This window comes from Coregonus clupeaformis, chromosome 16 (genome assembly GCF_020615455.1).
Source record: "Coregonus clupeaformis isolate EN_2021a chromosome 16, ASM2061545v1, whole genome shotgun sequence".
NCBI classification, from domain to species: Eukaryota; Metazoa; Chordata; class Actinopteri; order Salmoniformes; family Salmonidae; genus Coregonus; species Coregonus clupeaformis.
The window spans coordinates 2,013,613-2,036,070 of NC_059207.1; the positions used below are offsets into that span (position 1 = coordinate 2,013,613).

At 45.9% G+C, this 22,458-nt stretch overlaps 1 protein-coding gene across 2 annotated transcripts; it reads left to right on the top strand.

The window, feature by feature from the left end:
• Nucleotides 1-440: 440 nt before the first annotated feature.
• c16h4orf48 (chromosome 16 C4orf48 homolog) lies at nt 441-4,748 on the top strand. 2 transcript variants are annotated; one of them, XM_041884138.2, is made up of 4 exons: nt 441-533; nt 791-936; nt 1,259-1,347; nt 3,571-4,748. In XM_041884138.2, exons 2-4 carry the CDS (start codon nt 825-827, stop codon nt 3,640-3,642), a joined length of 273 nt encoding a protein of 90 aa, XP_041740072.2. In that variant the 5' UTR covers nt 441-533; nt 791-824; the 3' UTR covers nt 3,643-4,748. The 2 variants fall into 2 exon arrangements, with proteins under 2 accessions (XP_041740072.2, XP_045081776.1); XM_045225841.1 differs by having other exon boundaries at nt 457-477.
• The last annotated feature ends 17,710 nt before the right edge of the window (nt 4,749-22,458 follow it).

Consider the following 22,458-nt stretch of genomic DNA (forward strand, 5'->3'; position numbering starts at 1 on the left):
TCTTAAAATTGACCTGGAGCGTGCACTAGCATGTAGGAATGAATGGTCCGTGTACGTGCGGATAACAGGAATATTTATTGTACAACAATTTCTGTATAAGGTTATGCAAATAAGCGATTGCGATAAAATTATAAGACATGTGAACAACATTCAATTTGGGATGAATAAATAAATAAAATAATTTAGCATAGGCCTCATTATACGGGATTTGTGGAAGGACAATACGTTTGCCTAATTTACAGTTGCCACAGCCACAAAGTCATAAACTCCACATATTTCTACAATTTATCTTATGAAAATCTAATTTTAAACCTAACCCTAACCACACTGCTAAACTTATGCTTAACCTTAAATTAATTTAATTTTTACGAGGCAATTTTGGTTTTGTTGCTGTGTTAACTAGTGACGAACCTCAAAGGGTTTTATACGCATGCGCCCTCTGCACTTCGAATTAATATTCAACAGAATCGTCTTGAGGTGGGCGTCTTTCGGCTGGCTACATTGTTTTTATTTTCTTTAAAATATCACACACAGTGAGTAGTGCTACATTAAATGTTATGCAGTTCTTGGTCATATTTCCGACCTTTTTCTTTATGAAAAAAAACTTGGCCCATTTAAAACGAGAAGATCTCTGCATCTGTGATGTTATTTTGGATGCTTGTATTGCTTTCTTTAGTCGAGCAAACGTAGCCTACAATCGTTTTCATATGACCTATCAATGCTTCGTTTATCAAATTAATGATATATCATAAAGAACCATATGCTGAAATTCGCTCTCTCCATTTTCCAGGTCTTTCTCTTGACATCCTGCACCGAGCATCAGTATGGCATCGAGCGGCTATTTGCAAGCGGTGATGCTGCTATTAGCCGTGCAGCTCCTGTGTTTTAGGCCAAGTGATGCGGAGCAGGAGACAGGGACGGTAATCCCTGCCGAAAGTAAGTGGTTTTATTTCATAGATTGTATTGTCTTTCTGGCATTTGCGATTATACACAATGAGCGGTTGTTACTGTAGTGCGGATGACTATTGTCTAGGTGTATAAAGAGAAAAAATTCTAGGCCCAAACAAAATCAATTATGACTAATTGCCGAATCGATAGGTTATACCAATTGAGAACAGCCATTGATGAAGTGTAGCAGCAGGTAGGTATTGATTGTAAATATAAACGTCTTAAAATATGTTTTTGTTTTCACAAATGCAGTAGCCTATAATGAATCATAATGAACACAGTTTTTATATTTTGTCTCATTGTCTTGCAGGTCGGCCCTGTGTGGACTGTCATGCATTTGAATTCATGCAGAGGGCACTGCAAGACCTTAAGAAGACTGCTTTCAACCTCGATGCCCGGGTATCAGTTCCTATCCCTTTCTTTTCAGTTACACTTTGTTAGTGTGTAATTATTCTTATAAGTACAGTATTTGGTATTTTATTAGGATCCCCATTAGCTGTTGCGAAAGCAGCATCTACTCTTCCTTGGGTCCACATGAAACATGACATAATACAGAACATTACTAGAGAAGAACAGCTGAAGGACAGAACTACATCAATTTAATAACTATTACATTTACAAATTGTTACACTTAGTGCTTGAAGTGGGCCGTAGTTGTCCATCTCTAATTTTCTATTGATTAAGAACTGGCACCTGTTAAAGAATAGACTATTGGCTCTAATATTATGATGAGTACCAGCAGTGGTGTAGTGGTGCCTGGAGAAGTGGGTATACTCTAATTTGACCAACAACAAAAAAACGGCCCACCCGGCGAAGCAAAGGTGTGAAAAACTATATGTTTTCCTATAGTTTTTTCAGGTTTTCACTCTCAAAATCACACTTTTTAAAAATAGAAAAACAACAATGTTTAAACCACATCAGGATACCATTTTGAGGTCTGGGGGGAAAAATATATATATATATATTTGGGGAGGGTTTAGTTGCCCTTTAATTCAATTGTACACCTAGCATGAGACCTTTTGGCTAACAGTGTTGCTGTAGGCCTACAGTGTGTGTGATGGCAGAGTTTGCAAAACAAATGGCCTCCCAATTCATCATCATTCTACCAGGTAGGACTACCTTGCAGTCAACATTTAATTGGGAAGGTTTTTTGTGAAAGCCTTTAGACATTTTCAAACAGCGCATGATGACTGAATTGCGCATTGCAAAGATTCAACCAAGACTTCAGACCAAACTTTTTCAATACCTGGTTTGCTTACCCATTGTTGCTTTAACTAGCATTCACTGGTATAAGTTGAAACATCTTTCCTACCTGCCCTACCAGCTACGGGCTACCGATGTCGTTCTTCTCCTGTGAGATGCTCCTGGTTGAGAGTTGTGCTCTTGCTGCCAGATGATATTCCGTTGAAGCTAGGCTGTGTCCGGCACATGTGAATATGCTTTGCGATTGTGTAGGCTACTTTGTGCATGATTTCTCTATTGTACTACATAATTGATACGGCGTATACCTTTACTATACAACTTTGATACGCATAAGTGGGGATTAAGAAGTGAGTATACGCAATGCCCCTACTACCCCACTGCGTACCAGCACCTAAAATGAGTACCAGCACCTAAAATGAGTACCAGCACCTATTTCATTCCACTTCAAGCACTGGTTATGGCTGGGATAGTACAGAGTTGCTCCCTATAGATGCAGTAAAGGGGTCAGTGGAGCGCAGACCGTTCCATTGACCAGATTGGTGCACATTCAACAAATCTGATCTAACAAAGTGATATTCGTCAAATCCGTCATGATTTATGTATTGTAACAGACCCACAATGTGGTTACTTAAGTCCGATTTGGATATATTTGGAAGTTTTCACTGCATAACATTTAAAGGTTTTCCCTTTTCAGGTTTAGAAGAAGTGACTGCTAAATGCTAACTCTCGTTCGTATAAGCTGGTTAGCATAGCTAGTGTACAGAAATCGGCGGTGGTAGTCAGTCATTTTTAACTGTAATGCAGTTGATTGGTTAAGATGACATGAACATGTGTTGGGGTTGACATCCATACAAGCATTATTCTCAGATTTTTACCCCAACATAGAGTGAAATACAGGGGCGCAACTTTGGTTTTAGAAGTGGGGGGGGGACATATTATTATTATTATTATTATTATTATTATTATTATTATACAATTTTTATCCAGTCAGATAAACACTCCAAACAGCCTACCCGACCGCTCGGAGACGTCCGCATGGTCCTAAAGCACACCGTTGCCTTGTTTTGTATCACATTCCAATGATAAAACTGGGGGGGACAAAAATGCTATTTCAGAATGTGGGGGGGACATGTCCCCCGTCTCCAGTGAAAGTTGCGCCCCTGGTGAAATACACATAAACAATAACCTAAATGTAGGCACATTTTGCTGCGCAGCAATGAGGAGATTCAGGATCTTTCCCCCACATGTTTCCATGGCAATTCCATTGTTTTGGTCGAGTTCGATTGACCTTTTTACCACATCTATACCCTGGCCTGCTGTATATCTACCTGTAAAGTTCCTCTAAAAGTCTTAGCCTAGTTTAAAAAGTTTACTCCGGCTAGTGCTCCCTAACATGGCATTGCTTTTATTTCCTCCTAGACCGAGACCCTGGTGTTGAGGGCAGAGAGGCGAGCCCTGTGTGACTGCATGCCCACTAATACCCTGCACTGAGTGGAGTAGTGATGTGCTGCCCCCCCCCATGGTAATCAACCCCACACCCATAATGGCCGGACACTTACTTTTACCCACTACAAACAACGCCTGGACTAGACAGTTGTCTCTCTGTGCTTCCTTCTATGGAATATTGTACCATTTTGTTTGCTAATTTGTACAACATACACTTTATTTTCTTTGCTAACATATCACTATTGATATTGCAGTGGTTTAATTATTTAAAGATACAATTTAATTAGATTAGAGTTTAGATAAGCCAGCCATGCGTTACTATGTCATGTAGGGCAAAACCAACAACAGCTAGTCTATTGTCCCAGAACGTATGTCCATCTCTTATGAGGGTTTGTCTTATCTGAGGGATTTTGTGAAATAAAATACGATTTACACTTTACACAATTAAGTTAAAGAAACAACACATTTTCAATGTTGATGTAACCTATCACAATACGTATTATTTGCGCTGTAGCATAGTAGATCTGTATGTAGATTCAATGGACAGACATCTTATTAAATGTGTGCCAATATGATCAGAATAATTCACATATACATACATAATTTAGGTACATGCTAGGCAGCAGTATTACATTCAAAATAGCTGCTAATTCATAATAACATACCTTTATTATTTTAAGAAAGTGTCTTGGAAAGTATTTTTATTGGCATGGCAACACCAGGCCTTTAGAATAAGTGTACTTTTTAGGTGTATGTGGTACCATACACTCTAGCTGCATGTTTATAGGGTATAGGCCTACATTCATCTCAACCAGTTGTTTATGGCAACCAGTTGTTTGAGGCACTTCATAATTTGTTATATTCATCATATCTTTTGTCTTTATTCTGTCTAGCTGAACTGTATAAAGATAAGCGAGCTGGATGATGTAGCGGTCAGGAGAATATAGACAAACAAACGCATATTTACCACTAAGACATAGGGACTGTAGAGTATTGACAATATATTGATAAAATAGTAACTATAGAGGAGAATGATTAATGATAATGCTTTGTGTTTGTGTTGTTGCTTTCTTTGTTTCAATATGTCAATAAGCTGCTTTTAGTAATGTCTTGTATGTTTTATTTGGTATTAAAGTCATTATTATACCTTTCGTCATATGCCTTTCTGATATCTTTTTAGTGGTTGTGGAAATGACTGAGGCCCAATCCCAAATTAACCCTAAACCCTACACCCTATGCTCTCGTAGAGATCTGAGAGGATTTGATTGGTATAAGTAATATGGTGAAACTTCCACCACAAGTGCATAGGGCGTTGTGCTTAGGGGTCGATTTGGGATTGTGCCTCAGTTCCCAGTGATTTCAGTACTTCAGTGTATGGCAGGCAACCCCAGCAGCAAGATAAAAACATTTTATCAAGCCGTGTGTGTGTGTGTGTAATGTATAGTTCTGCTTCTTATAAATACAGCACAGGCATATCCATCAGCGCTAGTGGCTGAGGCACATTGATTGTGGTTGCGTCTCAAATGACACCCTATTCCCTAAGTACACTCTTAGAAAAAAGGCTGCTATCTAGAACCTAAAATGGTTATTTGGCTGTCCCCTTAGGAGAACCCCTTGAAGAACCCTTTTTGGTTCCAGGTAGAACCCTTTTAGGTTCCATGTAGGACCCTTTCCACAGAGGGTTCTACATGGAACCCAAAAGGGTTATACGTGGAACCAAAAAGGATTCTCCCTGGAACCAAAAAGGGTTCTCCTATGGGGACAGCCGAAGAACCCTTTTGGAACAATTTTTTCAAAGAGTGTAGTGCTGGGCTCTAGTCAAAAGTAGTGCACTATATAGGGAATAGGGTGCCATTTGGGAGGTATCCTATGTGTAAAAATGTATATGGCCAGATTTCTCCCCTGCAGGGAATAGGTGATGTTCGCTCAGGAAACAGTGTTTATGTGTTTAGTCACACCATCAACTACTGTGTGTGTGTGTGTGTGCCTATCTTGCTATAAACCTGTGACTGAGACAATTGTCTTCTCTGAATACATCAGTGTGTCTGTCTGATGTTATGTGCTTGATATAGTGATATTTTTGTACATACATAATTCGATTCTAAAAAGAGAATTGTGGTTATTATGTGATCATGATTAATGTTATTATTACATAGAATTTTTAAAGAAAACTGCATTTTGTTCGAAACCCTGTAGCTATGCCTTTCCTCATATAGGGTGTCTGAACAGACTGCTCAGCTTGGAATGAGACCCCAGCATTATCGATCAAAAGCAATGGCTGTCTGAGATCACACAGCAACAGTTCTCTCTCTCTGTGGACATATTGTTCTGGTCTGGAGCTGTTTTATTTCCAGAATGCAGCAATAGCCAGCCTGGTCCAAGATATGTTTGTGCTGTCTTGCCAACTTGGTAAGACTTGACAAAACAGCACAAAGAGATTGGGGACCAGGCTGGAAGTATCCTGAGTCTCACCCCAATTAGAGAGAAGTGCTGTAGTCAGTACTTGGCTGTTTGCGGAGCCCTCATGCTCTCACACCCTTCCATTTATTTACAGTGCATTCGGAAAGTATTCAGACCCCTTGACTTTTTCCACATTGTTACGTTACAGCCTTATTCTAAAATTGATTAAAATACAAATTTTCCCTCATCAACCTACACACAATAACCCATAATGACAAAGCGAAAACAAATAAAAAACAGAAATACCTTATTTACAGTATTCAAACCCTTTGCTATGAGACTTGAAATTGAGCTCAGGTGTATCGAAGCACAGATCTGGGGAAGGGTATCAAAAAATGTCTGCAGCATTGAAGGTCCCCAAGAACACAGTGGCCTCCATCATTCTTAAATGGAAGAAGTTTGGAACCACTAAGACTCTTCCTAGAGCTGGCCACGTGGCCAAACTGAGCAATCAGGGGAGAAAGGCCTTGGTCTGGGAGGTGACCAAGAACCCAATGGTCACTCTGACAGAGCTCCAGAGTTCCACTGTGGATATGGGAGAATATTCCAGAAGGACAACCATCTCTACAGCACTCCACCAATCAAGCCTTTATGGTAGAGTGGACAGACGGAAGCCACTCCTCAGTAAAAGGCACATGACAGCCCGCTTGGAGTTTGCCAAAAGGCGCCTAAAGGACAGACCACGAGAAACAGGATTCTCTGGTCTGATGAAACCAAGATTGAACTCTTTGTCCTGAATGCCAAGCGTCACGTCTGGAGGAAACCTGGAACCATCCCTACAGTGAAGCATGGTGGTGGCAGCATCATGCTGTGGGGATGTTTTTCAGCGGCAGGGACAGGGAGACTAGTCAGGATCGAGGGAAAGATGAACGGCGCAAAGTACAGAGAGGTCCTTGATGAAAACCGGCTCCAGAGCACTCAGAACCTCAGACTGGGGCGAAGGTTCACCTTCCAACAGGACAACGACCCTAAGCACACAGCCAAGACAATGCAGGAGTGGCTTCGGGACAAGTCTCTGAATGTCCTTGAGTGGCCCAGCCAGAGCCCGGACTTGAACCCGATCAAACATCTCTGGAGAGACCTGAAATAGCTGTGCCCTCCTTCCAACCTGGCAGAGCTTGAGAGGATCTGCAGTGAAGAATGGGAGAAACTCCCCAAATACAGGTGTGCCAAGCTTGTAGCGTCATACCCAAGAAGACGTGAGGCTGTAATCGCTGCCAAAGGTGCTTCAACAAAGTACTGAGTAAAGGAACTGAATACTTATGTAAATGTGATATTTCAGTTCTTTATTTCTTATAAATTTGCAAACATTTCTTTTTGCTTTGTCATTATGGGGTATTGTGTGTAGATTGATGAGGGAAAAAAATATTTAATCAATTTTAGAATAAGGCTTTAACGTAACAAAATGTGAAAAAAGTCAAGGGGTATGAATACTTCCCGAATGCACTGTATAATAGGGATAACAGCATGTAGACAGAGACTGCCTGCAATACCTTCTCCATCCACATGGAGGAGCCCTAACTCAGTGCAGGGCAGGACACTTGCTACTGCTATGTCGCATTGATGCAGCATCTTTCCTATAGGCTTAAAAGCAGGGCTACTCTCTGCAGAGCAAGCAGGTTTGGGAAATAAATAGATCTAGCAACAGTTTGCACAAAATCAGGGATCTAGTGTGCACTGCATCCATACGTCCCTTCCTCTGTTACATACTCCCCTGCAGTAACCTGGCATTGCAACCCTGGGATACGTCCCAAATGGCACCCTATCAAAAGTAATGCACTATGTAGGGAATAGGGTGCCCTGCATACGCAACCCTGGTTTAACCATCATTCACCATCCAGCCAGGCTAAATAAGCCATCCTCATGTCACAACTCTGCCTGAACTGAACACAACCAGTCTGTCCTCATTCACCCTTCTGTTCTCTCTCTCTCTCTCTCTCGCTCACTCTCTCTCTCTCTCTCTCTCTCTTTCTACTCTCTCTCTCTCTCTCGCACTCTCTCTCTCTCTTTCTCTCCTCTCTCTCACTCTCTTTCTCCTCTCTCTCTCTCTCTCTCTCTCTCCAAGCACTTTGAACTCTTTCTTCGCTTAATAAGTATTTGGTTTCTTGAAAGAGTTTTATAAATGGGTATAGGGGATTTTAGTAGGTCTTAGGGAATGACAGACTGACACATTGGACTGGCTTGGAGTGCTATATAGAGGTATTACTGGTTCACGGTGCACATGGTGCAGTAATAGAAGATTCAATATTTTTTAGTAGGTCTTAGGAAATCTCTGGAGAGCCATAGACTAGAGATTGCCAATCATTGGTTTTACGGACCCGGTGCATGGCTTGTTTGTGTCAGAAAAGACGAAAAAAGCAGACAATCAGGAATCTTATGATGAGTTAATGGGGGAAACACTTGCGGGGTGGTGCGTTGTTATTCCTTCAACTGCAGATTGTCCCTTTAATGGGGGAATCACACCCTCACAGATGCCCTAGAATCAGGCTGATTTTCTGCTGAATCACTCAAATGGATCCTGGCAGTGGAGCAGAGCAGCCTCCTCTTCTGTCTCTGAGTGTGCATCCCAAATGGCACCCTATTCCCTTTATAGTGCACTACTTTTGACCAGGGATGCACCCTGAGTAAGATGCGCTTTCATCAACATCCCCCTTTCATCTGTTCCTGAGAAACCCCACTAAATCGTTATTACCGTTTGAAGTGTTGAAGTGTTCCCTGCATACAGTTGAGCAAGAGCGCTCTCTCACACACGCACGCACACATACGCATAGACACACACACTAAGTGTTTCCAACCTTATTTGACCCCCCAGTACAACTTTAGCACCACCACCACCCACAGCCCATGGATGAGCATTATGCAAACCAAACCAGGACATGGTAACTAAGCAAATAAATATTTGCTGCGGACATTAATTTGTTTCCTTGTGGCAACAGGGCAGGGCAGAGGTCACAGGAAGTTTCTATGACGCACTAATGCAAAAATACAAAATATGTGCTAATAGCTGCAGGAAACGGACAATTTCAACTATCTGGCTTCATTCATACATTAGACTAGTCATCACAACATCCTACCATATTTAGCCTAGGCCTACTCAACATAAAGTCCCCAATAGAAAACATGACTTACTTGCATGACTTCTATAAATTGCATTGATGACTATCATGTGTAGGCTACATGCGACCTCTCGACGTAGTTAGGCAATCTCCAACACATTCACAAATCTCCTAACGTTAGCTGTGTGGCACTGGCAGAGGCTCCAAAATATAAATTGCGGCACTCACGCTGCACCACCGCGCTATCCATTGTGCTGAATCTAGCGCAGCATCGGATATGCCACAATAAGTGAAAATTACAATCGTTTTAGCCTACCGTTGACCATTTTCTCTCCCATTTTGCACTTGGCTATCAGGGGAATTTGGAAAGGTTGTGGCAACCTTTCCAAATTCCCCTGATAGCCAAGTGCAAAATGGGAGAGAAAATGGTCAACGGTAGGCTAAAACGATTGTAATTTTCACTAGGCTGTAATAATTCATATTTTAACAGTCGGACAACAGTACTTCACAACCCATTAAAACTAGCCTTCATCAACGAAATAGTGTGGTGACTTTGAGAGGACTTTGAGTTGATTAAATTGCAGCAAATTCAACAAGAAACCGTTCGATTCCCGTGTAGCCAAATTGATCAATTTACAGTGGTAAATATTTTTCGCTGGTAGGTCTATATGCTTTTACAAATGTCTAGCATTTCCGGTTTGAACGGGAATACCCGGGATAACTGGGAGGGGCTTGCAATTTGGTAGATTCAACCCTTGTATATATAATTAATTTAAAAGTCAAAAAATGTATGCACCAATCGTTGATTGACGCCTTAATCGCTACATTACCACCCCACCACATGCTCTCTACTCTCCAACATTGGAATGCACCATTTTAGCAGAAGGATCCCCCTCTCCACTATTCTCTTCTGGAGCGGAAACACCCCAGTGTGTGTAAACTCTTCATGATGTGTCATCCCTCTCAATAATACACCAAAATGAAGGACAGGTGTTTGTTTTACTATCCTTGTGGGGACCCAAAAATGGATTCCCCATCAAAATCCTATGTTCCCTAAACCTAACACTAACCTTAACCCTTACCTTAACCCCAAACCCATAATCCTAAAACTAAACCTAACCTTAACTCCTAACCCTAATTGTAACCCTAAACCTAATCCCTAAACCTAAAATAGCCGTTTTGCTATTTAATTTTCCTTGTTTTACTATCCTTGTGAGGACTTCTGGTAAAACCAAACCACACACACACACACACACTCTACGTCAGAAACGGTGTGACAGCTGGTTTTAAAACTAATTCCAACAGTGCTTAGTTAGTGGTGACAATGACAGCCAATCACTGCCACTGTCCTGTTTCTGTAACAGATCTCCCAGGCTGAATATTCCTAGTCTACCGTCCGGGCACTTTAGACCCACAGAGATGCCACTGGCGTGGCCGGATGGCTCAAGCAAGTAAGTAGGCGGCTGCAGTGCTGCCACCATGAATAAATTATGTTTTTACATTTTAGTCATTTAGCAGACACTCTTATCCAGAGCAACTTACGGTAGTGAGTGCATACATTTTCTGACTTTTTCGTACTGGTCCCCCTGTGGGAATCGAACCCACAACTCTGGTGTTGCAAGCGCCATGCTCTACCAACTGAGTCACTCGGTACCACATGGGATATGCATGATAATGCATTAAATATGCATAGATATATTTTTGCAGGGCTTCTATGAATAACTCATTAGAGGCCGATCTATGAATAAAGGCCTGGCCAACCACGATTAAATATTCACTGGATGAAGATACACAAGGGTGAAGGGAGAGAGAGATGGATGGAGAGAGAGAGGGAGAGAGGGGGAGAGAGAGCGAGAGGGACGAGAGAGAGAGAGAGAGAGATGGATAGAGAGAGAGAGAGAGAGAGAGAGAGAGAGAGAGAGAGAGACGGATAGAGACGGATAGAGACGGATAGAGAGAGAGAGAGAGAGAGGGAGAGACGGATAGAGAGAGAGAGAGAGAGAGAGAGAGAGAGAGAGAGAGAGAGAGAGAGAGAGAGAGAGACGGATAGAGACGGAGAGAGAGAGAGAGAGAGAGAGGGAGAGACGGATAGAGAGAGAGAGAGAGAGACGGATAGAGAGAGAGAGAGAGAGAGAGAGAGAGAGAGAGAGAGAGAGAGACGGATAGAGAGCGAGAGAGATAAGGGGGAGAAAATCACATGCTTTGGATGGAGGAGAATAAGTTCTTCAGGGTGGCTAGGGGTTGTGGAGAGAAAATCAGCAGGGAGGGTCCCACTTAAACGTACAATCTGCAATATTTACCGCTGTTCTCCAGCCCCATCCCTCAGCATTATAGTGAAACAAGTGGTGAGCGGAGCTGCCGTTTGGCTGGAAGTAAGGCTTGATGATTGTGGTTTTCAAGACTGCCTCAGAGGTGAGAGGAGAGCAGCAGACGAACACTGCTTAAACATTTATAAGCTCTCTCTTTCCCTCCCTCTCTCTATATTTCTCTCTCCCGCCCTCTCTCCCTCTCTATATATCGCACACTACAGTACATTCAGAAAGTATTCAGACACCTTTACTTTTTACACATTTTGTTATGTTACAGCCTTATTCTAAAAAGGATTAAACAACTTTTTTCCCTCATCAATCTACACACGCCTCCCGAGTGGCGCAGTGGTCTAAGGCACTGCATCGCAGTGCTAGAGGCTTCACTACAGATCCGGGTTAAATCCCGGGCTATGAGGTGGTGCACAATTGGCCCAGCGTTGTCCGGGTTTAGCCGGCTGGGATGTCCTTGTCCCATCGCTCTCGACCTTCGCCTCTCCCGAGTCCGTATGGGAGTTGCAGCGATGGGACAAGACTGTAACTACCAATTGGGGTAAAAAGTATCAATCAATCTACACACAATACCTCATAATGACAAAGTGAAAACAAGCTTTTATAAATGTATTACAAATTAAAAACAAAAATACCTTAATTACATAAGTATTCAGACCCTTTACTATGAGACTCGAAATTGAGCTCAGGTGCATCCTTTTTCCATTGATCATCCTTGAGATGTTTCTACAACTTGATTAAAGTCCACCTGTAGTAAATTCAATTGATTGGACATGATTTGGAAAGGTGCATGTCAGAGCAAAAACCAAGCCATGAGGTCGAAGGAATTGTCCGTAGAGCTCCGAGACAGGATTATGTCGAGGCACAGATCTGGGGAAGGGTACCAAAACATTGAAGGTCCCCAAGAACACAGTGGTCTCCATCATGCTTAAATGGAAGAAGTTTGGAACCACCAAGTGTCACGTTGCTGTGTATAGATGTGGTGTGGAATCAGGCGCAGGCAGCAGAGGGTAAGTCCAACAAGACTTTACTTAGCACAAAAATAATCCACAACAGCCCGGAGGCAAAAAGACGCACCCAGGCGTAATGCAAGCGCACACAAAGGTGCGTAAATCTCTCCTAAACACAAGGAGGAAACTACGTAAAATAGCGTACCGTAACAGGTAGCGCAACCACGACACGAACAATCACACACAACACAAACCTAACAACAAGGAAACTAAATAGGGTGCTAAACGAGACCTAACACAAAACAGGTGTGACTAACAGACAAAACCAAACAAACACGAAACATCGAGCGGTGGCAGCTAGAACTCCGGAGACGACGACCGGCGAAACCTGCCCGAACAAGGAGGAGGAGCCGCCTCGGCGAAACCGTGACAGTACCCCCCCTTGACGCGCGGCTCCAGCCGTGCGCCGCCTCCGGCCTCGGGGACGACCAGGGGGACGCGGAGCAGGGCGCGCAGGATGACCACGATGGAATTCGGTCATCAGGACGAATCCAGAATGTCCCTCCTTGGCACCCAGCACCGCTCCTCCGGACCGTACCCTCCCACTCCACGAGATATTGGAGACCCCCATCCGGCGTCTCGAATCCAGGATGGTCCGAACCGTGTACGCCGGAGCCCCCTCGATGTCCAACGGGGGCGGAGGAGTCTCCTCAATCTCAAAGTCCTGGAGTGGACCAGCTACCACTGGCCTGAGGAGAGACACATGGAACGAGGGGTTAATATTCTTGTAATCAATAGGTAGTTCTAACCTGTAACACACCTCGTTCAATCTCCTCAGGACTTTAAAAGGCCCCACAAACCGCCGACCCAGCTTCCGGCAGGGCAGGCGGAAGGGCAGGTTTCTGGTTGAGAGCCAGACTCGATCTCCAGGTGCGTACACTGGCCCCTCACTGCGGTGTAGGTCGGCGCTCGTCTTCTGTCGACGTATGGCACGCTGCAGATGGACGTGTGCAGCGTCCCACGTCTCCTCCGAGCGCCGCACCCACTCATCCACAGCGGGGCCTCGATCTGGCTCTCATGCCATGGTGCCAGAACCGGCTGGTACCCTAATACACACTGAAAAGGGGTTAGTTGGGTGGAGGAGTGGCGGAGAGAGTTCTGTGCCATCTCGGCCCAGGGCACATATCTCGCCCACTCCTCCGGCCGGCCCTGACAATATGACCTCAGAAACCTACCCACATCCTGGTTGACTCGTTCAACCTGCCCATTACTCTCCGGGTGGTAACCCGAGGTAAGGCTCACCGAGACCCCCAAACGTTCCATAAATGCTCTCCAGACTCTGGAGGTAAACTGGGGGCCTCGATCGGACACTATATCCTCGGGCACCCCGTAATGCCGGAAGACGTGAGTAAATAGAGCCTCAGCGGTCTGTAGGGCCGTAGGAAGACCCGGAGAAGGAGCGCAGGCCTTCGAGAACCGATCCACAACGACCAGGATGGTGGTATTCCCCTGGGAGGAGGGAAGATCGGTAACAAAATCCACCGAGAGGTGAGACCAGGGTCGTTGTGGAACGGGCAGGGGCTGTAATTTACCCCTGGGCAAGTGTCTGGGCGCCTTACACTGGGCACATACTGAGCAGGAGGAGACATAAACCCTCACATCCCTGGCTAACGTTGGCCACCAGTACTTCGTACTAAGGCAGTGCACCGTCCGGCCAATACCCGGATGTCCAGAGGAGGGGGACGTGTGAGCCCAATAAATCAGCCGATCCCGGACCTCGAGCGGACGTACACCCGACCCACCGGACACTGGGGAGGACTAGGCTCGGTGCGTAACGCCCGCTCGATCTCCGCATCGACCTCCCACACCACCGGTGCCACCAGACAAGACTCCGGTAGTATGGGAATGGACTCCACGCACCTCTCCTCCGTGTCATACCGACGGGACAGAGCATCTGCCTTCCCGTTCTGGGACCCAGGGATGTAAGTGATCTTGAACACAAACCGGGCGAGAAACATAGTCCATCGAGCCTGGCGAGGATTCAGCCTCCTAGCGGCCCGAATGTACTCCAGGTTACGATGGTCGGTCAGAATGAGGAAAGGGTGCTGAGCCCCCTCAAGCCAATGCCTCCACACCTTTAGGGCCTGTACTACGGCTAACAGCTCCCTGTCCCCTACGTCATAATTCCGCTCCGCCGGACTGAGCTTCTTAGAATAAAAAGCACAGGGGCGGAGCTTAGGTGGTGTACCGGATCGTTGAGAAAGAACTGCCCCGATACCGGCCTCAGCCGCGTCCACCTCAACTTGGAAGGGTAAAGTGGGATCCGGGTGCGCCAACACCGGGGCCGAGGTAAACAGGTCCTTCAGTCTCCCAAAGGCCCTGTCCGCCTCAGCTGACCACTGCAAGCGCACCGGACCCCCTTCAGCAGAGACGTTATGGGAGCTGCCACCTGTCCAAAACCCCGGATAAACCTCCGGTAGTAATTCGCAAAACCCAAGAACCGCTGCACCTCTTTAACCGTAGTTGGGGTTTGCCAATTACGCACGGCGGACACTCGGTCCACCTCCATTCTCACCCCCGACGCAGACAACTGGTAACCCAAAAAGGAAACTGACTCCTGGAAGAACAGACATTTCTCAGCTTTGACATACAGGTCATGCTCCAACAGTCTCCTCAATACCCTGCGCACCAGGGCTACATGCTCGGCCCGAGTAGCACTGTACACAAGAATATCATCTATGTACACCACTACTCCCTGCGCCTGCATGTCCCGGAAAAGTTCGTCTACAAACGATTGGAAGACTGATGGAGCATTCATTAACCCATATGGCATGACGAGATACTCGTAATGGCCGGATGTAGTACTAAATGCTGTCTTCCACTCATCGCCCTCCCTAATGCGCACCAAGTTATATGCGCTCCTGAGATCCAATTTTGTGAAGAACCTTGCCCCGTGTAAGGACTCCGTCATAGTCCCAATCAGAGGAAGTGGATAGCTGTACTTCACCGCCACCTGATTGAGACCGCGGTAATCAATACACGGACGCAAACCTCCATCCTTTTTCTTCACAAAAAGAAGCTCGAGGACGCGGGAGAAGTGGAGGCCCGTATGTATCCTTGTCTCAGAGACTCGGCAATGTAAGTCTCCATTGCCTTTTTCTCCTCCTGTGACAAAGGATACACATGGCTCCGCGAGCGCTGCTCCTGTCTGGAGGTCTATCGCACAATCCCCTTGTCTATGAGGTGGCAACTGTGCCGCTCTGGTCTTACTGAACACGAGTGCCAAATCCTCATACTCAGGAGGAATGTGCAGTGCTGGCATCTGGTTCGGACTCTCCACCGAGGTCGCCCCTACGGAAACACCCAGACATAACCCCTCACACTGAGCAGACCACCCTTTAAGAGCTTTCTCTCGCCACGAAATAGTAGGATCATGGGTCATCAACCAGGAAAGCCCCAGTACCACCGGATACGCAGGAGAGTCGATCAGATAGAGTTGAATCGTCTCCTCATGACCCCCCTGCATCCTCATCCTAAGTGGCGCTGTGACCTCCCCAATCAACCCAGATCCTAACGGACGACTATCTAGGGCATGTACAGGAAAGGGTTTGTCGACTGGAAGGAGGGGAATCCCTAACTTAATACAGAATCTCCGGTCTACAAAATTCCCAGCTGCGCCTGAATCGACTAGCGCCTTATGCTGGGACCGAGGTGCAACCTGTGGGAAACAAACAGGTAAGGTAATGTGCACGACAGAAAGCTCTGGGTAAGTAGGGCGCCTACTCACCTGGGTGGACTCCCCACTGTACGACCGGCTCTCTCCCTCACCAGGGGACCCTCCCCAGCACCTAGCCGCGGTGTGCCCTCCGCGCCCACACTTGGTGCAGGAGACTGCCCCCCTCGGGCTCCTACCTCCTCTCCCTCTAGCGCCAGCACCTCCAAGCTCCATCGGACACTGCTCGGAGGCGCTGGAGGGTGGAATGGGGGGCCCCCACCTGGGACGTCCGCGGGTCGCCAGCAGGTTGTCCAGTCTGATGGCCATGTCCACCAGCTGGTCAAATGTTAGTGTACTGTCCCTGCAGGCTAACTACCTGCGGACGTCCTCCCGAAGGCTACATCGGAAGTGGTCTATGAGGGCCCTCTCATTCCACCCCGCATCAGCCGCTAGAGTCCGGAACTCCAGTGCGAACGCCTGAGCGCTCCTCATCCCCTGTCGGGAGGTGGAATAGACGTTCCCCGCCGCTCTCCCCTCTGGTGGATGGTCGAAGACCGCACGGAAGCGACGGGAGAACTCCGCATACGTGACGGTGGCGGCGTCTATTCCCCTCCACTCAGCGTTGGCCCACTCCAACGCCTTGCCGGTGAGACAGGAGATGAGGGCGGACACGCTCTCGTATCCCGAGGGCGCCGGGTGTATGGTGGCAATGTAGAGCTCCACTTGTAGGAGGAACCCCTGACACCCGGCAGCGGTGCCGTCGTACGCCCTCGGGAGCGAGAGCCGAATCCCACTGGGTTCCGGTCGATGGACGGGCTGGTTGTCCGGTGGTGAAGGTGATGGTGCGATAGGTGGGGCTATGGGAACCCCGCTGGTCTCCCATCGACGAAGGGTGTCCATGACGCCCTCCAAGGCGTGCCCGATACGGTTGATCCGGTGCTCGTGTCCAAGGAGACGCTCCTCCATGGGGTCGACGGGTGCTCCTGCTGATTCCATCTGGTGGTGTGTGATTCTGTCACGTTGCTGTGTATAGGTGTGGTGTGGAATCAGGCGCAGGCAGCAGAGGGTAAGTCCAACAAGACTTTACTTAGCACAAAAATAATCCACAACAGCCCGGAGGCAAAAAGACGCACCCAGGCGTAATGCAAGCGCACACAAAGGTGCGTAAATCTCTCCTAAACACAAGGAGGAAACTACGGAAAATAGCGTACCGTAACAGGTAGCGCAACCACGACACGAACAATCACACACAACACAAACCTAACAACAAGGAAACTAAATAGGGTGCTAAACGAGACCTAACACAAAACAGGTGTGACTAACAGACAAAACCAAACAAACACGAAACATCGAGCGGTGGCAGCTAGAACTCCGGAGACGACGACCGGCGAAACCTGCCCGAACAAGGAGGAGGAGCCGCCTCGGCCGAAACCGTGACACCAAGACTCTTCCTAGAGCTGGCCGCCAGGCCAAACGGAGCAATCAGGGGAGAAGGGCCATGGTCAGGGAGGTGACCAAGAACCCAATGGTCACTCTGATAGATAGAGCTCTAGAGTTCCTCTGTGGAGATGGGAGAACCTTCCAGAAGGACAACCATCTCTGCAGCACTCCACCAATCAGGCCTTTATGGTAGAGTGGCCAGACGGAAGCCACTCCTCAGTAAAAGGCACATGACAGCCCGCTTGGAGTTTGCCAAAAGGCACCTAAAGACTCTCAGACCATGAGAAACAAGATTCTCTGGTTTGATTAAACCAAAATTGAACTCTTTGGCCTGAATGCCAAGCATCATGTCTGGAGGAAACCTGGAACCATCCCTACGGTGAAGCATGGTGGTGGCAGCATCATGCTGTGTTTTTCAGCGGCAGGGACTGGGAGACTAGTCCAGAGCGCTCAGGTCCTCAGACTGGGGGAGAAGATTCACCTTCCAACAGGACAACAACCCTAATAACACAGCCATGACAACGCAGGAGTGGCTTTGGGACAAGTCTCTGAATGTCCTTGAGTGGCCCAGCCAGAGCCCGGACTTGAACCCGATTGAACATCTCTGGAGAGACCTGAAAATAGCTGTGCAGCGACGCTCCCCATCCAACCTGACAGAGGTTGAGAGGATCTGCAGAGAAGAATGTGAGAAACTCCCCAAATACAGGTGTGCAAAGCTTGTAGTGTCATACCCAAGAAGACTCAAGGCTGTAATTGCTGCCAAGTATATTTGAATATTTATGTAAATGTGATATTTCATTTTATTGTATTTGTTTTGTTTTTGAAAAAACTATTTTTGCTTTGTCATTATGGGGTATTAATAGTGTGTAGATTGATGAGGGGAAAAACGATTTAATCAATTTTAGAATAAGGTAACGTAACAAAATGTGGAAAAAGTAAAGGGCTCTGAATACTTTCCGAATGCACTGTACTCCATCTCTCTCCCTCTCTCTATCTCTCTTCACTGGGTTCTGGGTGTTTGCATGCATGTAGCGCTTGTGGCATGTTCCATTATGTATCTGCTGACACCTGGTATACACTGGATTTGTCCCAAATAGCACGCTATTCCCTATATAGTGCACCACTTTTAACCAGGGCCCATAGGACTTTGGTCAAAAGTAGCGCACTATGTAGTGAATAGGATACCATTTGGGACACAGAACCAGCCAGTCCCAGACAACCCTGTATCTCATTTTTAAAGAGCTGGGTCTTCGCTTTTCAAGGATACCTCCACCCTCTCTCTCCCTTCCACGTCTGGCATCTCTGTGTCTCTCTTTCATTCTGTTAGTCTTATCTTTATTTCACTTTTCCCCTCACTAGCTCTGTCCCTGTCTCAACCCTTTCACCTTCTATCCCCCCATTCAGTCTCCCCTTTTCTCTATCAATCTATATCTCTCACTCCCTCTCATCCCAGTCAGAGACTGTAACACACCCACACACACACAGACACACACACACTCTGCCCTCAAAGTAGTGGGTGTCTCCGGCAGGCAGGCTGGGGCATGATGCCCAGAGGGACAGGGGAAGTGGGCACTAATGGCTGGCAGAGAGGATGAGGACACAGTGTGTGTTTGTGTGTGTGTGGGGGGGCGCAGTGTGATAACAGAACAGAACAGTGGAAACCCTGGGACAAGGACTAGAACTATCCTGCAGCCAGACAGGTTATAAATAGACAGTGTTAGAGCCTAAAACTAGGAAACATTGCATGCGCATGCACACACACACACAAACCCAAACACAGAGAGAGAAAGATGTCAAAGGTCAGGTTGAAGATAATCAGGCACACAGACACACACACCCTTCACACACTTACCCAGGGAGTTTGAATACAAATGCAGAGCAACAAGCCTCTTCAAATGCTCTTACTCCCGAGTGGGAAATGTGTTCAACTTGAACACACAAACACACACAGAAAGATGTCAAAGGTCAGGTTGAAGATAATCAGAACTATATGTGGGCAGGGCTATAGCCAGTTGTTCAATGTCCCAATAAAGAGTGGACTTACACACCAGTCTCTTTTACCAGTTTTGTAGGAGTGATGGGCTCACTCCTAAATTACATCATATTCCCTATGTAGGGCCCATAGTGCTCTGGTCAAAAGTAGTGCACTATGAATAGGGTGCCATTTGCAACGCAGAAACAGTGCTCAGGAACAGACAGTCCTAATTCGTTCCCTACCCCTTCCCCTTTGGCCCTAACCCTCTTGGATGTTTGCTTGCAATACAGAACTACAACCCTTCATTCTGTTTCTATGGTTTGCAGATCTGTAGTTGTCTCCACTGCAGCATCCAGAAAAGCACTGACTGAGCTCCCCTTTATTACTCTGTCATTTTATCTAACTTGAAATATAACAAAACATGTAGACTATATTTATATGTATAGCACCGGTGCTAGGACCCTTATAGGCCTAAGCAACAGTTCAGGAAATAATGTAGGCTAAGGTATGTAGTCTAGCCCAGTGCTTAGTTTGTAAATTTAGAGGTGCCGGAACATTGACATTTACATTTAAGTCATTTAGCAGACGCTCTTATCCAGAAAAAGTGAGCCAGAGAGGGGGGTGCCCCAGGGTGCTCTGAGTAACAAGAACGCATGAAAAAAATATGCATTGTATGCATTATCATGCTTTTGTGTACTGGCACAGATCAGTAGAGTAAAGGCGCTTGCAGAAGTTGTACACATGGCGAAAAAAATTGTAGCCTAGGGTTCGGGAAAAATGTGGCCTTTATAAACGCATTTCATGCAATTCTACATAATTTTAGATGACTGGAGACTTTAGTAGAATATTTTTTAATACCTCACATATGTAGCTCAGCTGGTAGAGCACGGCGCTTGTAACGCTAAGGTAGTGGGTTCGATCCCCGGGACCACCCATACAAAAAAATGTATGCACGCATGACTGTAAGTCGCTTTGGATAAAAGCGTCTGCTAAATGGCATATTATTATCAAAATGACAGGCTACTTTGACACTAACAAACTGAGAATCTGAGATAAATAAAAACGACAATGTCTTCAATACATCAATAGCCTAGACATAGGCAATATGTACAATATGAGGAGGATAATATAGTCCTAAAAAAGCTTTCCAGTTTCACTGACTCACTCAATGATGCTCAGCTCACTCACCCGCGATGGCCGATGCGCTCGTGCCAAAAGCTTATCTCTCTCTTGTTTTACTTGGTAAAACAATGCTGTTCGCTCAACAGGCCCATTTGGAAGTTGATAACAGGCCCATTTGGAAGTTGATAACTTGGTAGCCTACAGACAGATTAGTCTTCTCTTTTCAGCAGGATCCATTTGCTTTCCAACTATTGTATATTAAATATTGCGAAATGCCTGTTTTGGCTGCATGACTGACAGATTTGCCGCGGGTTCCCGACTGTAGGCATGCCTCTTGATTGGGCTACACACAATCCACAGCTAGGCAATTTTGTTTAATAAACTATTGATCATCTGTGGCTAAATTATAGGCCTACTACTGGTGTAGTATTGGGAATTATTTCATTTATTTCTGAATAGACAGCAGTAATTCTATAACTTTGGCAAATGTATTTCAATTTATCAGGGGTGCTGCGGCACCTCCAGAACCCTTCGCGCGGCTATGATTCTATAAGGAAATAAATGATGAAGTGCAACGCTGGAGAGATGAGAGTTGCAGGCTCATGTCTATCAGAGTAGTGAGAGAGAGATCATAGAAAGGGAATCTCATTATAGTTCTGTGCGAGATACAGGCGCGCTTCTCTCTCTCATGACAGCAATGGCCACGTGTTGGTCTATATAGGGTACAATGTTGCGCAAAGCATAAACCTGGGCCAGGCCAACACGAATCAATTATCAGGCACGTATTCACATTACGTTTTTTAGGGGGCAGCCAGTATAATTAGAGGAGTCAACTTGAATCAGCCTACCTCTGATTGCTTTTATTATAGTTTTTACATTGCAAACAGTGGAAATTATTTTAAATGCTACGAGAGGTACCGGATCCTGGCAAATGGGTTCCGGAACGAAACAGTCCCAAATTGAGAGGTGCCGGATCCTGTTCCGGCTCAAATTAAGCACTGGTCTAGCCTATCAAAGGTGGTGGTATATCCTATGCAGTTGATGCTGGTGTCAGATCAATCCGCACATGCTCAGAACACCTTTCGTTCCATCTGCCCGTGGAGCTTCAGAGTTGGTGGAAAAGGGACGTCCCAACTCTGACGTCACCCCATTGAAGTTGACATATAGAACGGTTAAGGTTAGGTAAGGGTTATGATAATATGATAAGGTTAGGGTAAGGTATTGGTTAAGGCTAGGGTTTAGGGTTGCGGGGAGGAAGAGGAGGTGTCGTCTGTGATTCTAGTCTAAACTAGCCTAGCTCAGTTCAATGCGATAGTAACTTGCCTATACCTCGACAGTAACGTGCCTATACCTACTCATCTTATAAAAATGCATTTTCTTCAGCGTTAGGTTAAGTGAAACTTTATCCGTTGTGATAAGCCTATATTGTTAACGAGCGCAACATCACATTATATGCATTCTGATTGATACATCCAGTGAGGCATAGGCCTATGGCCAGAATTAAATAGAACATTGAATGAATGTTAATAGTGAATTAGGCTATAGCCTATGTGAATTAATTACATTTTATTAACAGTGAACGTAGCCTATATTATAATATAGCCTAGGCTGTGCCTGTGGCATAGCCTACAGTCAGTGAATTACGTGAATTAATGAACGATGATACACCAAAACGCTGTCATAAGGAAACTGTCTGGAGAAAGGACGGGTGAGGCGAGAGTATAAAGCCGGGGAGGAATCACTGCAGTGCAGCAGAACTGTCAGTCAAGATACCGGGGATCGAAAGAGGCACACAGCCGGGAGGAGCGTAGCGCCGCGCCACAAC

Excerpts from the sequence above, each read along its gene's own strand:
- c16h4orf48 (XM_041884138.2), top strand. The coding sequence starts at position 825 with ATGGCATCGAGCGGCTATTTGCAAGCGGTGATGCTGCTATTAGCCGTG. Across the intron at positions 937-1,258 it reads GACGGTAATCCCTGCCGAAA|GTCGGCCCTGTGTGGACTGT; the intron begins GTAAGTGGTTTT and ends ATTGTCTTGCAG. Across the intron at positions 1,348-3,570 it reads CTTTCAACCTCGATGCCCGG|ACCGAGACCCTGGTGTTGAG; the intron begins GTATCAGTTCCT and ends ATTTCCTCCTAG.